The 21712-nt window shown below is 34.7% G+C and overlaps 1 protein-coding gene across 1 annotated transcript; it reads left to right on the top strand.

Annotated features, from left to right (window-relative positions):
• The first annotated feature begins 1081 nt into the window (after positions 1–1081).
• On the top strand, positions 1082–20433 carry si:ch211-145o7.3 (forkhead box protein N2). Its single transcript, XM_061900247.1, has 5 exons — positions 1082–1291; positions 10640–11204; positions 14523–14644; positions 14727–14785; positions 19621–20433. Exons 2-5 carry the CDS (start codon positions 10671–10673, stop codon positions 19962–19964), a joined length of 1059 nt encoding a protein of 352 aa, XP_061756231.1. The 5' UTR covers positions 1082–1291; positions 10640–10670; the 3' UTR covers positions 19965–20433.
• Positions 20434–21712: the final 1279 nt, after the last annotated feature.

Raw genomic sequence — 21712 nt, 5'->3', positions numbered from 1 at the left:
TTTAAAGGTGCGTAAAATCTAAACCGGAGCAGTAGTCAAAACTCTGTGAATAACTTTTAATCAGAAGGGTTCAAACTCTCTCCTGTGCGAGTTTGAAGCCGACACGACAAAGGCGCTCAGAGGAGATAATGTTTGAAAAAAGGTGACGGGTGTTTACAAAACTTTTATTTTGAAGGGGTAATTTTTAACTTCCTGTTGATTTTTGCTTAAGGATGTCAATTATTAAAATGTGGGTTTAAATGAGACCTACATAGAGGTTTTTGTTTCATGTCTTTCCGCCATTCCTACCGGAAGTTACAAGCAGTTTTGTCTGTGTTTTCTTCCTAGGAGCAGTTTTTTTCTGTTTTATACAAATATTGCGTTAGAGCGCAATTTTGAGTTTTGGGGTTTGGTTTTTCCATTAGATTGCAATTTTCGCCAGTCCTGATGTGTATGCCAAGTTTGGTGAGTTTTGAAGCATTTTAAGGGGGTCAAATTACAGCTCAAAGAGGCAGAAATTGCATTTTTTGCGAAAATTTTGTTTTGAAGTTGTTTTTGCCAACTTCCTGTTGATTTTTGCCCGAGGATGTAGAATTAGGAAATGTATGTCTAGGTTAGACTTCCATAGAGGTTTTTGTTTCATGTCTTTACGACATTGCTAACGGAAGTTACAAGCTATCTGGGTTTTTTTTTTCTTCCTAGGGAACGCTAGCACGCAATTTTAATTTTTGGGGTTTGGTTGCTTAATATGTTGGGAAGGTTTGCCAACCCGATGTGTGTCTCAAATTTGGTGAGTTTTGAAGCATGTTGAGGGTGTCAAATTACAGCGCGCAGGTGCGGAATAAAAAAGAAAGAATAATAAAACGCACGAAGAACAATAGGGTCCTGAAAAAAGCACAAATTTGTCCTGAATTTTGTGTTTCCTCTCAGCCGCGCATTGCATGGTGTGACGTCACGCATGTCTGCTGCGGTCACGTGTTCCCAGGAGAGCGCCTGATCAAAAATAAATGTACAATACATCAACATTTTTTTAATACAGTCGGTAATCCAGCTATGTGTCGCACTTTTTGTGTGTTCGTCTCATTTTCATTTTTAAAGCAGTCTTTTTGCGACACTCCACCGGGAGCGCGCTCGGGGACCCGCAGGCAGCAAAGCGTCCTTTTGGTTTCCATGGCAACCCTCCGACAACTCAACCCGCACCCAGTCTCTCTCTCTCTCTGCAAGTTTTCTCCCACACAAGTGCACCTTTCACCCCCAAAAAAGACGCACTTTGGCCGGCTTTCTTTCCAGCGGAACCTCCGGGGCGCTTTCGGTAAGTTTTTTTTATTTATTTTTCATTTAATTGTTGTCATTTGTGCGCCACAAAGAGGGAGGTGAATGGAGGCGGCAGCTGGGCTCACCTGAAGGGAACAAAAGGCGTCTTTCTTGAAACTTTATATTGTTCCGCCATTTGCTGCCTGAACTGCAGGCTTTGTGACAAGAAGGAGAAGCTTGCAGGACACACATTTGTCAAAGCAAACACGTCGTTTGTGATGTGATGCATCATCATCATCATCATCATGATGATGGTGGACTTTGAACGTTGTGGTGAAGGCCCAGCAGGAAATGGCTAACATTTAACTGCTCAGCCAATTAACGAGTTAATTTATAACCCTTAAAGTTTATTTTTAATCTGTGTGTCCAACTTCACTTTTGTTTGTAGTATTCTGACACCAAATGATTACGGTTTCATAATAAAGTACACCAGTCAAAGCTGCCCTCTGGAACATTTATTAGGATTTCACAATAAAATACTGTAATGGAAATGTGTTGTCACTTAAATGACTGTAAAAAAAAAAAAGATACCTTATATTTCACAGCAATGCTCCAAATGCAAATGAGTGGCTAACAATTGCATTGTACTTTCACAATAATATTTACAGTGTTTTACTGTGAAAATATTGCATAGTAACATTTACAGTATTGTACTGAAATGATAATTTTTTTTACAATATTTTACTGTGGAAATTATGCATGGTAACATTTACAGTATTTTATGGCGAAAGTTAGACACTAGCATTTGCAGTTATTTATTGTGAAAGTAATGTACAGTGACATTTACAATATTTTGTTGTTAAAATAATGCACAGTGACATTTACAGTATTTTATTGTGAAAGTTATGCACGGTAACATTTACAGTATTTTATTGTGAAAGATGCGCATGGTAGCATTTACAGTATTTTATTGTGAAAGTAATGCAAAGTGACATTTACAGTATTTTATAGTGAAAGTTATGCATGGTAACATTTGCAGTATTTTACTATGAAAGTTATGCATGGTAACATTTATAGTATTGTGAAAGTAATGCAAAGTGACATTTACAGTATTTTATTGTGAAAGTTATGCACAGTGACATTTACAGTATTTTATTGTGAAAGAATTGCACGGTGACATTTACAGTATTTTATGGTGAAAGTTTTGCACGGTAACATTTACAGTATTTTATTGTGAAAGTAATGCACAGTAACAATTACAGTATTTTACTATGAAAGTTATGCACGGTAACATTTACAGTATTTTATTGTGAAAGTTATGCACGGTAACATTTGCAGTATTTTATTGTGAAAATAATGCACAGCAACATTTACAGTATTTTGTTGTTAAAATAATGCACAGTGACATTTACAGTATTTTATTGTGAAAGTTATGCACATTAACATGTATAGTCTTTTATTGTGAAAGTAATTCACAGTGACATTTACAGTATTTTGTTGTTAAAATAATGTACAGTGACAGTTACAGTATTTTATTGTGAAAGTTATGCACAGTAACATTTACAATATTTTATTGTGAAAGTAATGCACAGTGACATTTATAGTGTTTTATTGTGAAAGTTATGCACAGTAACATTTACAGTATTTTATTGTGAAAGTTAAGCACAGTAACATTTACAGTATTTTATTGTGAAAGTAATGCACAGCAACATTTACAGTATTTTGTTGTTAAAATAATGCACAGTGACATTTACAGTATTTTATTGTGAAAGTTATGCACATTAACATGTATAGTCTTTTATTGTGAAAGTAATTCACAGTGACATTTACAGTATTTTGTTGTTAAAATAATGCACAGTGACAGTTACAGTATTTTATTATGAAAGTTATGCACAGTAACATTTACAATATTTCATTTTGAAAGTAATGCACAGTGACATTTATAGTATTTTATTGTGAAAATTATGCACGTTAACATTTACAGTATTTTATTGTGAAAGTAATGCACAGTAAGAACTACAGTATTTTACTATGAAAGTTATGCATGGTAATATTTACAGTATTTTATTGTGAAAGTTAGGCCCAGTAACATTTACCGTATTTTATTGTGAAGGTAATGCGTAGTGGGTAGAGCGGCCGTGCCAGAAACCTGAGGGTTGCAGGTTCGCTTCCCACTTATGGACATCAGAAGTCGCTGCCGTTGTGTCCTTGGGCAGGACACTTCACCCTTTTCCCCCGGTGCCGCTCACACCGATGAATGAATGATGATGAATGATAGGTGGTGGTCGGAGGGGCCATAGGCGCACACTGGCAGCCACGCTTCCGTCAGTCTACCCCAGGGCAGCTGTGGCTACAGATGTAGCTTACCACCACCAGGTGTGAATGAATGATGGGTTCCCACTTCTCTGTGAGCGCTTTGAGTATGTAACAATAGAAAAGCGCGATATAAATCTAATCCATTATTATTATTATAACATTTACTTTAGTTAGGGTTAGAGGGTTAGGATTAGGATTATATATATATATATATATATATATATATATATATATATATATATACTATAAACCTGTTAAATTTTTTCATGAAAACTAAATGATTGCAATCATTTCCTTTAAAACAAGTGCAAATCCTACAAGAGGTGTAATTCAACCTCTCAACCACTAGATGCCGCCATAGTAGCTTGAAGTACCATATATTCCTAGTAGACGCATATTTCAATCTGCCAACAACTTATATGTAAGGATATGAATATTATATGTATGTTCTATCCATCCATCCATCTATCTATCTATCTATCTATCTATCTATCTATCTATCTATCTATCTATCTATCTATCTATCTATCTATCTATCTATCTATCTATCTATCTATCTATCTATCTATCTATCTATCTATCTATCTATCTATCTATCTATCTATCTATCTATCTATCTATCTATCTATCTATCTATCTATCTATCTATCTATTTATGTACATTATATGTATACTACTGTATATGTATAATATATTTATATTAAATGAATATTAAATGTTATGTTATACGTATATTATATATATGTTATATGTGTATCATATGTATATTACATGTAAATGTGTTTTAAGTCCCGTCTTAAGACCCACTTTTATTCTCTGGCTTCACTATGTGAGTTGTGTGATCCTCTGTGTTTTTACATTTAAATTTTTATTTATTGTTTTAATTGGTTTTACCTTTTGAAATCGGTTTTGATCATATCAAATTTTTATGTTTATTTATTTTTTGTTTTTTCTTCGGTCATTGGTGGAGCTAAGGTTAATATTTGAATGTTGTTTTTAATATTGTTGTGCAGCACTTTGGAAAAATGTTTTGTTTATATGTATAATATATGTATGCAAAAACTATATTATATGTACATCATATGTATGCAAAAACTATATTATATGTATATCTGTGACGCTTGGTGGGCATAGCGATGCCGGATTTGTTCTTCGGGCAAGAACACAGCGTAGGGTAAGAAATAAAGGATTTATTTAACTAATAAAAGGCTAAGAACAAAAACACTGGTGCTAGGCAGAAAAGGCAAACAAAAGGCGCTAGCATGGAAGCTAGAGAAACAAACACATACACGAACACTTGGCACAAAGGCACAAAAAGGGAAAACAAAACAACTAGCATGAGAACTAGGAATAAATAAAGCGTAGCGTGAAAGCTAGCGAGTAAGAGCATGGAAAACAGTCGTCACTTGTTGCATGAGAGCAAATTAGGAACCGAGGACAAAATAACAAAAGGGGCAGGCTTAAATAAGGCAGTCATCAAGAGGAACAGGTGTGCGTGGAAAACAAGGGGCAGGTGAAAACTAATGAGCAACCATGGTAACAGACTAATACACAAAGAACTAAGGCAAACATTGGCAGACTATAATACAAAAATGGAACAAAACACGAATATGGAATGATCCAAGCAGAGGATCATAACTATATCATATGTATGTAAAAACTATATTATATGTATAGCATATGTATGTAAAAACTATATTATATGTATAGCATATGTATGTAAAAATGTGTTATATGTATGTTATATGTTTATTATACGTATATTACATGGATATCATATGTATCTTATATGTATATCATATTTATTTTATATCAAGTTTCAAGTTTTATTGTTCTTCGGTCAATGGTCAACAAAGCAAAAAAAACAGTTGTACATTCATAGATTGAAAATAAAAAGTTGTACATTCATAGATTGAATGTATATTATATGTATATTACATGAATATTATATGTATCTTATAAGTATATAATATTTGTCAGAGTTTGTTGTTGACGAACCCCAAGATGCAGAGAAGGAGGCAGGCATTGGATAGGAAAACGTGATTTAATTAAAACTACACAAGAACAAACAAAAAGCGCGCACATGGGCGGATAACAAACTAAGAGAGCTAGCATGGGAGCTACAAAACAAAAAGGAACTTTAGCAGGAAAATAGAAGTGGTACTTGTACTTAGAAAATAAACTGGAAGCAGGGAACAAAAAACAGAAAGCTACAAACATCTAACAAAATATAGCTTACCGCTACGCTGCAAAGATACGACACGACAGGAGCGACAATACCATACACGAGAGCGACATCGACATGACAAGTCAAAATAACAATAATCCAGCAACTGACTGGAGGACAAAAACAGGCTCAAATAGAAGCGGGCATATTGACATCAGGTGTGGCCAGGGGTCAATCAGCCGCAGCTGAGGGAAAACAGCGCACAGGTAAAAAAACAAGAAACAGACAAAATAAGAGGGCTGACAGGAACTAAAAACAGGAAATACTAAACACAGAGGAAACCAAGACAAATGCAGAGGAAAAAAATAAAACACAAACAAACTGTCAGTGGCAAGCCTGACAATATTGATGTTATATGTATATTATATGTAAATCATATGTATATTATAGGTATATCATGTGTATATAACATGTAAGGATATGCATATTATATGTATATTATATGTTTATTATATGTATATAATATGTATATCATATGTATACAAAAACTATATTATATGTATATCATATGTATGTAAAAATGTGTTATATGTATATCATATGTATGTTATATGTTTATTATATGTATTTTACATGGATATTATATGTATATTATAGGCATATCATATGTAAGGATATGCATATTATGTGTATATTATTTGTATATCATATGTATAGTATATGTACATTATATGTATATCATATGTATATTCTTTGTATATTATATGTAAGGATATGCATATTATGTGTATATTATTTGTATATCATATGTATAGTATATGTATATTATATGTATATCATATGTATATTCTTTGTATATTATATGTAAGGATATGCATATTATATGTATATTAGTATTAGTATTTTGTCTTCCTTAGTTCCTGGTGGCACTTCCTGTTTTGTTCTGTTGTCATAGTTACGTATTTGTGTCACCTGCCTCTTGTTTCTCACGCGCACCTGCTTGTTGATTATCCCCCCCTACTCAAGCCTGCCCTTTTTTTGTCATTCGACCTGGCAGTCTAATTTGCTGTCCAACGCAACAGGTGACGTCGCCATCCCCGCTTGTGGTGAAGACTTTGTATTCGTTAACTTCCAAGCTATTCCTGTGTTTGTTTTCCTAGCTTACATGCTAGCGCTTTCAGTTATTTCTAGCTCCCACGCTAGTTCAGTTGGTTTTGTCTCTAGTGCCCTTGTGCAAGTGTTTTCTGTTCCTAGTCTGTTTTGTACTATAAATAAATCCTCATTTCTTACCTTCCCGCTGTGTCCATTCCGCCTGCATCAACGAGAGAATGCAACCGCATATAAAGCCACAATGCCAGATAAGCGTCACATATTTTAAAGCAAGTTATCCATCAAAGTGTGCAATAGATTTCATGCTGAAATTGTGAAATTTACTGTGCTTTTTACAAAATATTTCTATATATGATTAAAAAAAACTGTACTTTTTTTTACTGTAATAAATTGTGGTGCCGTTTACCATGAATTGATGAACGTGGACCCCGACTTAAACAAGTTGAAAAACGTATTGTGGTGTTACCATTTAGTGGTCAATTGTACGGAATATGTACTGTACTGTGCAATCTAATACTACAAGTATCAATCAGTTTTGGCACTTACAGTAACACACCCAAAAATCTACACTTGTTGATTTACAGTAAAAAACAACAACAAACTGGCAGCACAGGTGCCCAATTTTGACTGTAAAATTGCGTTTTTTTACAGTACAAAAAAAATGTAAATTTTACAGTGAAATTGCATTTTTTTTACAGTAAAAAAAAGTAAATTTTATAGTAAAATTCTGGCAACTGAGCTGCCTTTTTTTTTTCTTCATAAAAACATCAGTACTGTGTTTCCATTTACAGCAGGGGTGTCCAAACTTTTTCCACCGAGGGACACACATTGAGAAATCAAAGCAGGCGGGGGCCAAGTTGATATCTTTTCATTTTCAAAACCAATAATAAATAATAAATTTAATTCTTGGGGCTCCCTCAAGTTAGGTCTTAAGGTCCCAGAAGGGTGTCAGTCTTAAACAAGGTTCAAAATAAATCATATATTATCATTTTTTTCATAAAACCCTGGAATTGCTAATTCTACTTCATTATTTGTTTTACTTTACGGTATAGCTCGGTTGGTAGAGTGGCCGTGCCAGCAACTTGAGGGTTGCAGGTTCGATTCCCGCTTCTGCCATCCTAGTCACTGCCGTTGTGTCCTTGGGCAAGACACTTTACCCACCTGCTCCCAGTGCCACACACACTGCTTTAAATGTGACTTAGATATTGGGTTTCACGATGTAAAGCGCTTTGAGTCAATAGAGAAAAGCGCTATATAAACATACTTCACTTCACTACTTTTTACGAGCTTTTTGTCGAAACCCTATTTTTTGAGGCAAAATACGAAATACACAATATTTTTCCCCAAAGGATTTTCAAAGTGAAATATTTCATGTGAAGTTATTGGATCCCTAAATAGGGAAATAATTCATAGCAAAATTTATTTGAATTTATTTATTTATTTATTTTAGCAAAGATAGTTATTAAAATCCACTAAAATCCTCGGGGACCCATAAGTGCCCGACTCATAAAAAAGTCGTGAATTTTTTAATTTTTTTTATTTTTCATTCAACACTTAAATCTCTATATCAGCTTCAGATAATATATATTGTAATTGGTTTAGTACATTTATAATAACAATCAATAGGATAATTAGTATAATTGGTATTAAAAAATAATTAGTATGGATTTTTTTTAAATAATTTTCATATTTTTCATGTTCTTATTTGTTGTATTTATGTTCTTTTTGTCCTTAAATCAATCAATAATTTCTACCAACATTGATTTTGATTCATTATTATTTTTTGAGAAATAATTTTAAAAATGGTGTTATTAGAGTCAACAATGCAACTTTTTCTCGTTGCATTTCACCTATTTACTCTTTTATTCCACTTTTTAATGTTTATAAAGTATATACAGTATACCGTATTTCCTTGAATTGCCGCAGAGCTGTCGAAGGACACCAGGAAAAGAATTGTAGACCTGCACCAGACTGGGAAGAGTGAATCTACAATAGGCAAGCAGCTTGGTGTGAAAAAAATCAACTGTGGGAGCAATTATCAGAAAATGGAAGACATACAAGACCACTGATTATCTGCCTCGGTCTGGGGCATCACACAATATCTCATCCAAGGACGGCATGGCGCAGTGGGGAGAGTGGCTGTGCGCAACCCGAGGGTCCCTGGTTCAATCCCCACCTAGTACCAATCTCGTCATGTCCGTTGTGTCCTGAGCAAGACACTTCACCCTTGCTCCTGATGGGTGCTGGTTAGCGCCTTGCATGGCAGCTCCCTCCATCAGTGTGTTAATGTGTGTGTGAATGGGTAAATGTGGAAGTACTGTCAAAGCGCTTTGAGTACCTTGAAGGTAGAAAAGCGCTATACAAGTACAACCCATTTATCCTGTGGGGTCAAAATGATCATGAGAACGGTGAGCAAAAATCCCAGAACCACACGGGGGGACCTGGTGAATGACCTGCAGAGAGCTGGGACCAAAGTAACAAAGGTTACCATCAGTAACACACTACGCCGGCAGGGAATCAAATCCTGCAGTGCCAGACGTGTCCCCCTGCTTAAGCCAGTGCATGTCCAGGCCCGTCTGAGGTTTGCCAGAGAGCACATGGGAGAATGTCATGTGGTCAGATGAAACCAAAATAGAACTTTTTGGTATGAACTCAACTCGTCGTGTTTGGATGAAGAAGAATACTGAGTTGCATTTCAAGAACACCATACCTACTGTGAAGCATGGGGGTGGAAACATCATGCTTTGGGGCTGTTTTTCTGCTAAGGGGACAGGACAATTGATCCGTGTTAAGGAAAGAATGAATGGGGCCATGTATCGTGAGATTTTGAGCCAAAACCTCCTTCCATCAGTGAGAGCTTTGAACGGTTGACCAAATACTTATTTTATCAATCAATCAATCAATGTTTACTTATATAGCCCTAAATCACTAGTGTCTCAAAGGGCTGCACAAACCACTACGACATCCTCGGTAGGCCCACATAAGGGCAAGGAAAAATTCACACCCAGTGGGACGTCGGTGACAATGATGACTATGAGAACCTTGGAGAGGAGGAAAGCAATGGATGTCGAGCGGGTCTAACATGATACTGTGAAAGTTCAATCCATAATGGATCCAACAGAGTCGCAAGAGTCCAGTCCAAAGCGGATCCAACACAGCAGCGAGAGTCCCAAAGCCCAAAAAAAGTATGTGGGCTATAGAGCGTTTTCATTTCGGGCTCCAGTACTCTGGAATGCCCTCCAGGTAAAAGTTCGAGATGCCACCTCAGTAGAAGCATTTAAGTCTCACCTTAAAACTCATTTGTATACTCTAGCCTTTAAATAGACTCCCCTTTTAGACCAGTTGATCTGCCGTTTCTTTTCTTTTTCTTCTATGTCCCACTCTCCTTTGTGGAGGGAGTCCGGTCCGATCCGGTGGCCATGTACTGCTCGCCTGTGTATCGGCTGGGGACATCTCTGCGCTGCTGATCCGCCTCCGCTTGGGATGGTTTCCTGCTGGCTCCGCTGTGAACGGGACTCTCACTGCTGTGTTGGATCCGCTTTGGACTGGACTCTAAATAAATTATTTAAAATTTAAAATTCTTACAATGTGAATTCCAGGATTATTTTTTCACATTCTGTCTCTCACAGTTGAAGTGTACCTATGATGAAAATTACAGACCTATGTCATCATTTGAAGTGGGAGAACTTGCACAATCGCTGGCTGACTAAATACTTTTTTGCCCCACCACATTTTGAGGTGAAATTATTGCAACTTATTTTTTACATTTTAGCTTTTCAAAAATCTACCTAAGAATGTTTGTCTTTCTTTCAGCGGTCGAGGTGAAGGACTTCCTGAGAGCGAGATGGACAACATGTCTCCGTGTCCCACCACCTTCTCTCTCTCCCCGCAAATCTCCCTCCCTCTCTCGCCCATCTCCTTCCCGCCATCCCCGACCTCGCTCTCCCCGCAGTCTTCCTCCTCCTCCCCCCTTTCCACGGCCTCCCATCACCCGGGTGGGGGACCTCCCACGCCGAGTCCTCCCAGCGGCTGGGACCGGGACCAGGACCAGGATGACCTGACCTGCCTGAGCTGGCTGCATCAGAGGGGGAACCTGCTCCCCCTGCAGCCCCTCTCCAAAGGGACCCAGCCCCCGGCTCAGCTGGAGTCGCAGGGCCAGCCCCCGGGCTCGACCAAGCCGCCGTACTCCTTCAGTAGTCTGATCTTCATGGCCATTGAAGACTCGCCGGACAAGAGGCTCCCTGTGAAAGACATCTACGGGTGGATCGTGGAGCAGTTCCCCTACTACAGGACGGCCAGCGCGGGATGGAGGAACTCGGTACGCCACAACCTGTCCTTGAACAAGAGCTTCTGTCGCATGGAGAGGGACAAAAGTCAGGTGAGAACCTCTCAGTGCACTTCATCCACAGGTTCTAGCGCACTGACCACCATGGTGAGGAATGTATCTCCACATACTAAATGCTGAATGACATCACATGGACAAAGATAGGACTTTATGGAGGAAAGTTCTGTGGTCAGATGAAACAAAAATGGAGCTGTTTGGCCACAATACCCAGCAATATGTTTGGAGGCTTTTAATTCCAGGAACATCACACCTACTGTCAATGTCAAGCATGGTGGTGGTAGTATTATGCTGTGGGCCTGTTTTGCTGCCAATGGAACTGTTGCTTTACAGAGAGAAAATGGGACAATGACCTCCAAATTGTTCAGGACGAACTAAAATCATCAGCCCGGAGGTTGGGTCTTGGGCGTAGTTGGATGTTCCAACAGGACAATGACCCCAAACACGCGTCAAAAGTGGTTAAGGAATGGCTAAATCGGGCTAGAATGAAAGTTTTCCCAAAGTCCTGACTTAAAGGTGTGGACAATGCTGAAAAAACAAGTCCATGTCAGTAAAGCAACACATTTAGCTGAACTACACAAATTTTGTGGTCAAAAGTTCAAGCAGAAGCTTGTGGATGGTGTTGCGTTTGGACCAGATGTTTCTCCGAGGGAATTTAAGTTGCTGGTCAATCCCAAGTTCTTTTGATGACACATAAGCTGATTTTAAATGATAACCCAGAAACGAATAGGTATTTTGCAATTTATTCCAAAGCTTTGGAGAGACCAACCTAAAAAAATAACACATTCAATTCTCGTCGCCCAGTTGATCTGAAAACCCTCCAGAAGTCTTGTCTTTTTACATACGCCACTCGCCCCCCCACCCCCTGCCCAGCTTCAAGGTTAACACATGCACAATACCTAGCAGCCAACTATAAAGAGCACAAATGGAAGCACACTAGCTGTTTTCAAATATGACTATGGAAAATAAATAACTCTTGAATATGGATATATGTAGATATTTATCTCCGTCAATGGCTACCAAAAGTGTCTTATTGCAGTGAAACTTGCCAAGGGACATGTAAACAAATACTAACCTTTTCTCTGTCATAACGGGATGGGGGGGTCGCACTTTGCTAGATTTGTTCTCCCAGGATGCAAACAGACTATTCCGGACAGGACTTGAAGGTAGGAACGTATTTATTAATAAAATTAATCCAACGCCTCACAAAAGACAGGAACTAAAACAAAAGGAAAATGCCGTTCGCACGAAAGCCTAAAGAAAAAAAGACTTATGATTTCAATCAATAAATCAAAGTTTATTGAATAAAAAGTTGGAATAAAAAGTGTTTCTCGCCTTCCTGTCGGTCGTTTTTTCTTAATAATGGTCTGGCAGCAGCTAGTGTCATCTCACAAGACCCCCGGATGCCGTGAATGTCAATCAAGGGACGTTGCCAAATGTGGTTCCTTACTTTAATAAAGGGCCACATTAACAGTTGTTTATTTATTATATATTATATATTATTATTATTACTACGGTCCTTCATACCGACAGCCATTATGCTGTATAGTAGACTGTATTTATATTATTCACATGTGAATAATGCTGTATAATATACTGTATTTGTTATTATTCACATGTGAATAATGCTGTATAATAGACTGTATTTAAGTTATCCACATGTGAATAATGCTGTATAATATACTGTATTTGTTATTATTCACATGTGAATAATGCTGTATAATAGACTGTATTTAAATTATTCACATGTGAATAATGCTGTATAATAGACTTTATTTGTTATTATTCACGTGTGAATAATGCTGTATAATAAACTGTATTTGTTATTATTCACATGTGAATAATGCTGTATAATAGACTGTATTTATGTTATTCACATATAAATAATGCTGTATAATAGACTTTAATTATGTTATTCACATGTGAATAATGTTGTATAATTGACTTTTTTTATGTTATTCACATGTGAATAATGCTGTATAATAGACTGTTATTCACATTTGAATAATGCTGTACAATACTGTATTTATATTATTTGACATGTGAATAATGCTGTATAATAGACTGTATTTTTTATTATTCACATGTGAATAATGCTGTATAATAGACTTTATTTATCTTATTCACATGTGAATAATGCTGTATAATAGACTGTTATTCACGTTTGAATAATGCTGTACAATAGACTGTATTTATATTATTTGACATGTGAATAATGTTGTATAATAGACTGTATTTATATTATTCACATGAGAATAATGCTGTAAATAGACTGTATTTATATTATTCACATGTGAATGATGCTGTATATCCATCCATTTCCCACCGCTTATTCCCTTTTGGGAGACTGTATTTATATTATTCACATGTAAATAATGCTGTAAAATAGACTGTTTATATTATTCACATGTGAATAATGCTGTATAATACTGTATTTATGTTATTCACATGTGAATAATATAGACTTTATTTATATTATTCACATGTGAATAATGCTGTATAATTGACTGTATTTGTTATTATTCACATGTGAATAATACTGTAGCTATATTATTCACTTTTGAATAATGCTGTATAATAGACTGTATTTATATTATTCACATATGAATAATGCTGTATAATAGACTGTGTTTATATTATTCACATGTAAGTAATGCTGTATAATACTGTATTTATGTTTTTCACATGTGAATAGTGCTGTATAATAGACTGTATTTGTGTATATTCACATGTGAATAATGCTGTGTAATACTGTATTTATGTCATTTACTTTCGAATAATGTTATATAACAGACTATATTATTCACATGTGAATAATGCTGTATAATAGACAATATTTATGTTTTTCAATTTAAAAAAAAACCTAACTGTTTATTGTCTATTGTGAGTGAATGTCAGGACTTGGACTATGGGATAGCGAGACGTGAAAGTGAGTACATATTTATTTATTACTAACATTAACAAACTACAACAAATGGCGCGCACAATGGCGGAGAACAAACTTGACTACTGAAAACAAAACTAAACAACTCTGACATAACTAACAGCATGGCTTGGTATGAATCGGGTTGAGGGATATGTAAAGTTGCCAGACTGACTTCCTGGCAACTTCCGGTTTAAATAATAGCTATGACGATTGAAAACAGGTGCAAGAACTGAGGACAGGGGCGTGACATGAGGGCAAGGTGAAAATCAACGAGTTTGCATGGTAACAAAGAAAACGAGGAAGTGCAGGAACAGGATGAAACCAAACATGACAAAAACAAAACCTGATCCAATGGGCGTGAACGCGAACTGTGGTGCTGTATTTCCCCCAATAAAGTATTTTCTATTTTATTCTATGCTTGTTTTCAGTCCGTGGGGAAGGGGTCTCTGTGGCGTGTGAGTCCGGAGCATCGGGCGGCGCTCCTGGAGGTTCTCCGGAAGACCCACACTTACCACGGCACCAACAGCAGTCTGATCAACAAGCCGGCCCTGTAAGAAATACTTCTCACCCCTTTTTTCACCCCACATACCACAAACTCGACTTTTTGAAGTCTTTCTTTCCGGCCTGTGCAGACTGGAAGGCGTGGAGGACTACGGCGTGTCTGCGGTGTGTGACTCCATGGAGATGTCAGGTCAGTAGAGCAGCTCATTAAGACTTTTTAATTAGCGCACAGGCGACCCTTCTCCATGGATTCGGTGTTCCATCGCGGCCGTAACAGCACTCCGTGTCACTTTTATTGCCGCCGCCTTCTCAACCCCCTCACCGGCTTTCTCTCAGCATGCAACATTGTTCCTGTGTTTGCCTTCTGTTGCCCTGGCAACGACCTTCTGTTTCCCCGGTAACGCAGCAGTCGCCTCCTTAATGTCCGTGTGTTTTATATGCAAGCCTCCGTATGTGTAAATGTCTGCGTGTCAATGGGGCCCCCCCGTCCTGAGGGCCTTTTCCAGGACTGCAAACACACCACATGGTGGCGCTGTGATGCAATCCCATAGTTTGGATTGACTTTCATTTTTGACAAGCTACAAAAACCTTAATTGTATCTTTTTAGGATGTCTAGTGATCAGCAGGGGTTCTTGACCTTTTTTGACCTCGGGCCCCAACTTTTCCACTACACAGAGGCCCGGGGCCGACTCTAATATTAACACTAGATCTTACTGTAGATTTGAATCATATTCAATAGTTATAGCTAAACTACTTTAATCATATTTTTGGGGGGGGGAAAATAAATTCTATATGAAATGATAATAAATAATAATACAGTAAACTACTTACAGTGGTGATATGAAACCTTGTATTAATCGCAAATATTTTTTAATCAAACAAATTACAAAAATAAATTGAGAAAAGACACATAAAAACTGATGGAAAAATGTATTTACTTAGTGCTAAAATAAATAAAATCCTACATAAATAATAAATAATAATAATACAGTAAAGTACTTACAGTGGTGATATGAAACCTTGTATTAATCGCAAATATTTTTTTATCAAACAAATTACAAAAATAAATTGAGAAAAGACACATAAAAACTGATGGACAAATGTATTTACTTAGTGCTAAAATAAATAAAATCCTACATAAATAATAATACAGTAAAGTACTTACAGTGGTGATATGAAACCTTGTATTAATCGCAAATATTTTTTTAGCAAACAAATTACAAAAATAAATTGAGAAAAGACACATAAAAACTGATGGAAAAATGTATTTACTTAGTGCCAAAATAAATAAAATCCTGCATAAATAATAAATAATAATAATACAGTAAACTACTTACAGCGGTGATATGAAACCTTGTATCAATCGCAAATATTTTTTTTATCAAACAAATTACAAAAACACATTTAGAAAGGACGGATAAAAACTGATGGAAAAATGTATTTACCTAGTGCTAAAATAAATAAATCCTGCATGAAATAATGATAAATAATAATACAGTATTTTTTTACATGCAATAATAGTAAATAATAATAATACAGTGTATGTTTCTTGAATGTATTGTCCATGAAAACTTAAGTGCTAATGAAAAAACTGCTACATCAAGTAAGGGACAAGCGGTAGAAAATGGATAGAATTTAGTAATAGTTTTTGCTAAAATAAAAACATTCTACATGAATTAATTAATTAAAAATAATACAGTATACATGTTTCTTAAATAAACTGTCCATAAAAATGTAAGTGCTAATGAAAAAACAGCTTTATCAATTTAGTCATATTTTTTGGGGGGAAAAAAATAAATTCTACATGAAATAATAATAAATAATAATAATACAGTAAACTACTTACAGCGGTGATATGAAACCTTGTATTAATCGCAAATATTTTATTATCAAACAAATTACAAAAATAAATTTAGAAAAGACATATAAAAACTGATGGAAAAATGTATTTACTTAGTGCTAAAATAAATAAAATCCTGCATAAATAATAAATAATAATAATACAGTAAAGTACTTACAGTGGTGATATGAAACCTTGTATTAATCGCAAATATTTTTTTATCAAACAAATTACAAAAATAAATTGAGAAAAGACACATAAAAACTGATGGAAATATGTATTTACTTAGTGCTAAAATAAATAAACTCCTGCATAAATAATAAATAATAATAATACAGTAAACTACTTACAGTGGTGATATGAATCCTTCTATTAATCGCAAATATTTTTTTATCAAACAAATTACAAAAATAAATTTAGAAAAGACACATAAAAACTGATGGAAAAATGTATTTACTTAGTGCTAAAATAAATAAATCCTGCATGAAGTAATGATAAATAATAATAATACAGTATTGTTTTACATGCAATAATAGTAAATAATAATAATACAGTGTATGTTTCTTGAATGTATTGTCCATGAAAACCTAAGTGCTAATGAAAAAACTGCTACATCAAGTAAGGGACAAGCGGTAGTAAATGGATGGAATTTAGTGATAGTTTTTGCTCAAATAAAAAAATTCTACATGAATTAATTCATTAATAATAATACAGTATACATGTTTCTTAACTAGACTGTCCATAAAAATTGAAGTGCAAATAAAAATACGGCTTCATCAATTTAGTCATATTTTTTGCTGAAATAAACACATTTTACGTTAATTGATAACAAATGATAATAATACAGTATATATTTCTTAAATAAACTGTCCATAAAAATGTAAGTGCTAATGAAAAAACAGCCTTATCAATTTAGTCATATTTTTTTGGGGGGGAAAAATAAATTCTACATGAAATAATAATAAATAATAATAATACAGTAAACTACTTACAGTGGTGATATAAAACCTTGTATTAATCGAACATATTTTATTATCAAACAAATTACAAAAATAAATTTAGAAAAGACATATAAAAACTGATGGAAAAATGTATTTACTTAGTGCTAAAATAAATAAAATCCTGCATAAATAATAGATAATAATAATACAGTAAAGTACTTACAGTGGTGACATGAATCCTTGTATTAATCGCAAATATTTTTTTATCAAACAAATTACAAAAATAAATTTAGAAAAGACACATAAAAACTGATGGAAAAATGTATTTACTTAGTGCTAAAATAAATAAAATCCTGCATAAATAATAGATAATAATAATACAGTAAAGTACTTACAGTGGTGATATGACACCTTGTATTAATCGCAAATATTTTTTTATCAAACAAATTACAAAAATAAATTGAGAAAAGACACATGAAAACTGATGGAAAAATGTGTTTACTTAGTGCTAAAATAAATAAAATCCTGCATAAATAATAAATAATAATAATACAGTAAACTACTTACAGTGGATATATGAATCCTTGTATTAATCGCAAATATTTTTTTATCAAACAAATTACAAAAATAAATTTAGAAAAGACACATAAAAACTGATGGAAAATGTATTTACTTAGTGCTAAAATAAATAAATTCTGCATGAAATAATAATAAATGATAATAATACAGTATATATGTTTCTTAAATAGACTGTCCATAAAAATTTAAGTGCAAATGAAAAAACAGCTTTATCGATTTAGTCATATGTTTTTTGCTAAAATATATAAATTCTACATGAAATAATAATAATACAGTATACATGTTTTTTAAATAGACTGTCTATAAAAATTGAAGTGCAAATGAAAATACAGCTTCATTAATTTAGTCATTTTTTTGCTGAAATAAATACATTCTACATTACTTAATAATAAATAATAATAAAGTATATGTTTCTTAACTAGACTGTCCATGAAAAAAATAATTGCAAATAAAAAAACAGCTTCATCAATTTAGTAATATTTGTTTGCTAAAATATATAAATTTTACATGAAATAAATAATAAATAATAATAGTACAGATGTCTCTTAAATAGACTATCCATAAATATTTAAGTGCAAATTAAAAAACAGCTTCATCGATTTAGTACTATTTTTTGCTAAAATATATAAATTCTACATGGTATAAATAGTAAATAATAATATTAATCAATATGTGTTTATTTATACAGCCCTAAATCACAAGTGTCTCAAAGGGCTGCACAAACAATAGTAAAGTATATATGTTTCTTAAATAGACTGTCCATAAAAATTTAAGTGCAAATGAAAATACAGCTTTATCAATTTAGTCATATTTTTTGATAAAATAATTAAATTCTACATTAAATAATAATAAATGATACTACAGTATATATTTTTTCTTAAATAGACTGTCCTTAAACATTTAATTGCAAATGAAAATCGGCTTAATCAATTTTGTCATTTTTTACATGCAATAATAGTAAATAATAATAATGCAGTATGTTTCTTGAATGTATTGTCCATAAAAACTTAAGTGCTAATGAAAAAACAGCTACATCAATTAAGGGACAAGCGGTAGAAAATGGATGGAATTTAGTAAAAGTTTTTGATACTATAAATAAATTCTACATGAATTAATTAATAATAATAATACAATATATATGTTTCTTAAATTTATTGTCCATTAAATGTATGTGCAAATGAAAAAACAGCTTCATCAATTAAGGGACGAGCGGTAGAAAATAGATGGAATTTAGTAATAGTTTTTGCTAAAATAAATAAATTCTACATGAATTAATTAATATTAATAATACAGTATATATGTTTCATAAATAGACTGTCCATAAAAATTTAAGTGAAAATGAAAAAACTGCTTTGTCAATTTAGTCATATTTTTGGGTTAAAACAAATAAATTCTACATAAAATTATAATAAATAATAATAATTCAGTATATATTTTTATTAAATTGCAAATGAAAAAGCAGCTTCACCAATTTAGTCATATTTTTTGCGCTTAAGCAACTTCTCTATGAGTTTAGCTCCGGACTTCTTCTGTTTGCTTCATATGGTCATTACTGCCACCGGTGGTGTAAAAGTGTATCACAGCTGAGTTGGAGAAACAGATATTTTTACGGGACTTTGCAACTTATTGTCTATTTTAAAATATTCCTGTTTTCCCCCTTTCCAGATTCCCTTTCCCCCTCCCTCATGCTGACGCAAATCCTGATCCCTGACAACCCGACCTTCGCCGAGCACCCGGATTTTCCTTTGACCCCGGATCACGAGGAGCTGGTCGCCATAGATCCGGTGGAATACCAACAAGAGGATCTGAGCGGGGCGGACTTAGAGAAAGACCCCCTGGGGGACAGCGGCTACATCGAGTTGCATTACTACCAGTCTCAAGAGTACGAGTACCTGGTGTTGCCAGAGGACACCGAGCTGGACTTGGAGACCGTGGAGATACTCCAGCTGGACGTGGAGGCCCAGGAAGCTGCCGGGTCCCTCCTGGACTTGGCAGGGGGCGTATATTAATATCCACGGATCGGATAATTATCGTGTTTGGTCTCTTATCTGTGACGATGGCACTGCCTGGTGATTTAAATGTAGTTCCTGATAAGTCAGCACTTTGTGGACAAAATATAGACTTTTTAGAGGAGTATTCATAATTGTCTGTCATTCTCAGGTGTGGAAGATGTCCTTCTGGCGGAAATAGCACCCATTTCTCGTCATATCGTCCCACTCTCATGCAGGTATCAACAACACCCGAAGCAGCCAAAATAGCGGGAAAAAGAGATAATGACGAAAAAATGAAACATTCGTCGTTTTCTTGATCTTTGTCATGTCAGCTACTTTTGAAGATCAAAGTGCGGCCAAGGTAATCGTTTGCATAACGTTTTTTCTAATGGCCTGCGCCATAATTCTCCAAATAAAACGAAAACATTGCATGCAGCAGAACATTACAAAGGATGGGAAAAAAAATAAAAGGTTGAAGAAAAATAAAGGGATATTAAAATAACTTAAAGGGGTCATTTTATGCCAAACTTTTCTCGCCTGTGCACCTTTTTCTCAGTGTTCGGGATCCCCGTAAGTCCTGAAAATGTGAAATCAAACCTCAAGGCGATATTTATAAAATAGTCTTGCCTTCTTCAAAACACGCTGCCAACGTGGGACGTTTTTCATTTTGTGGTAGAGGTTTACCCGAATGGCTTGGGCTTAGACTTAGACTTAGACAAACGTTATTGATCCACAAGGGAAATTATTCCACATAGTAGCTCAGTTACAAAATACGGAATAAATAATGCACACAAGGGCACACTTTGTGCGAGTGCACCATTTTTTTGGGCCAAATGTGTAGTCAATTTTTTCCTTTTTCTGTATATCCTGTTGTGGGGCAGACTGGCTCGTACATGCAGATGCATGCTAAAAAAAAAATACCAGGGCTGTGATTCGGTTATGAATCTATTCTCAATTTAATATCAATACTTGTTTTTCATTAATTGATTGATTGAAACTTTTATTAGTAGATTGCACAGTACAGTACATAATCCGTACAATTGACCACTAAATGGTAACACCCAAATAAGTTTTTCAACGTGTTTAAGTCGGGGTCCACGTTAATCAATCCATGGTAAATAACATTGGGTGCCAGTTCTATTATTAAATACATTCCTCCATAAAATAGACAAACAAATCTGATTAATTTCTATGTTACTTAAAATAAAACTGGTTTTGTTTCCCAAACCGTTTAATAAAGTCAAATACGAATAAGGCAACAAGAGAAGTATCCAACACTTCTCTTTTCTAAAGTAAATGTGTACAGCAGATATTGATCATCTACATCAGGGGTCGGCAACACAAAATGTTGAAAGAGCCATAGTGTACCAAAAATACAAAAACAAATCCGTCTGGAGCTGCAAAAAATTAAAAGCCCTATTACATACAGTTAGTGTGTCATGAGATATAAATTGAATTAAGATGACTTAAAGGAAACTAAATGAGCTCAAATATAGCTACAAATGAGGCATAATGATGCCATGTGTACATATAGCTAGCCTAAATAGCATGTTAGCGTCAATTAGCTTGCAGTCATGCAGTGACCAAATATGTCTGATTAGCATTCCACACAAGTCAATAACATCAACAAAACTCATCTTTGTGCATTGATGCACAACGTTATAAGTTTGGTGGACAAAATGAGACAGACAAAGAAGTGGCATTAAACACGTCTTAGAAAGTCGGAGAAAGTTGTGCATGTAAACCAGGGGTGTCCAAACTTTTTC

The sequence above is a fragment of the Nerophis ophidion genome, linkage group LG05 (genome assembly GCF_033978795.1).
Source record: "Nerophis ophidion isolate RoL-2023_Sa linkage group LG05, RoL_Noph_v1.0, whole genome shotgun sequence".
In the NCBI taxonomy this organism is placed as follows: domain Eukaryota; kingdom Metazoa; phylum Chordata; class Actinopteri; order Syngnathiformes; family Syngnathidae; genus Nerophis; species Nerophis ophidion.
This window is presented reverse-complemented; position numbering and strand designations above follow the sequence as displayed.

Bases quoted from the DNA above. Each gene is read 5' to 3' on its own strand.
- si:ch211-145o7.3 (XM_061900247.1), top strand. From the start codon at position 10,671: ATGGACAACATGTCTCCGTGTCCCACCACCTTCTCTCTCTCCCCGCAA. The intron at 11,205-14,522 runs GTGAGAACCTCT...GCTTGTTTTCAG, and splicing joins TGGAGAGGGACAAAAGTCAG to TCCGTGGGGAAGGGGTCTCT. The intron at 14,645-14,726 runs GTAAGAAATACT...CGGCCTGTGCAG, and splicing joins CTGATCAACAAGCCGGCCCT to ACTGGAAGGCGTGGAGGACT.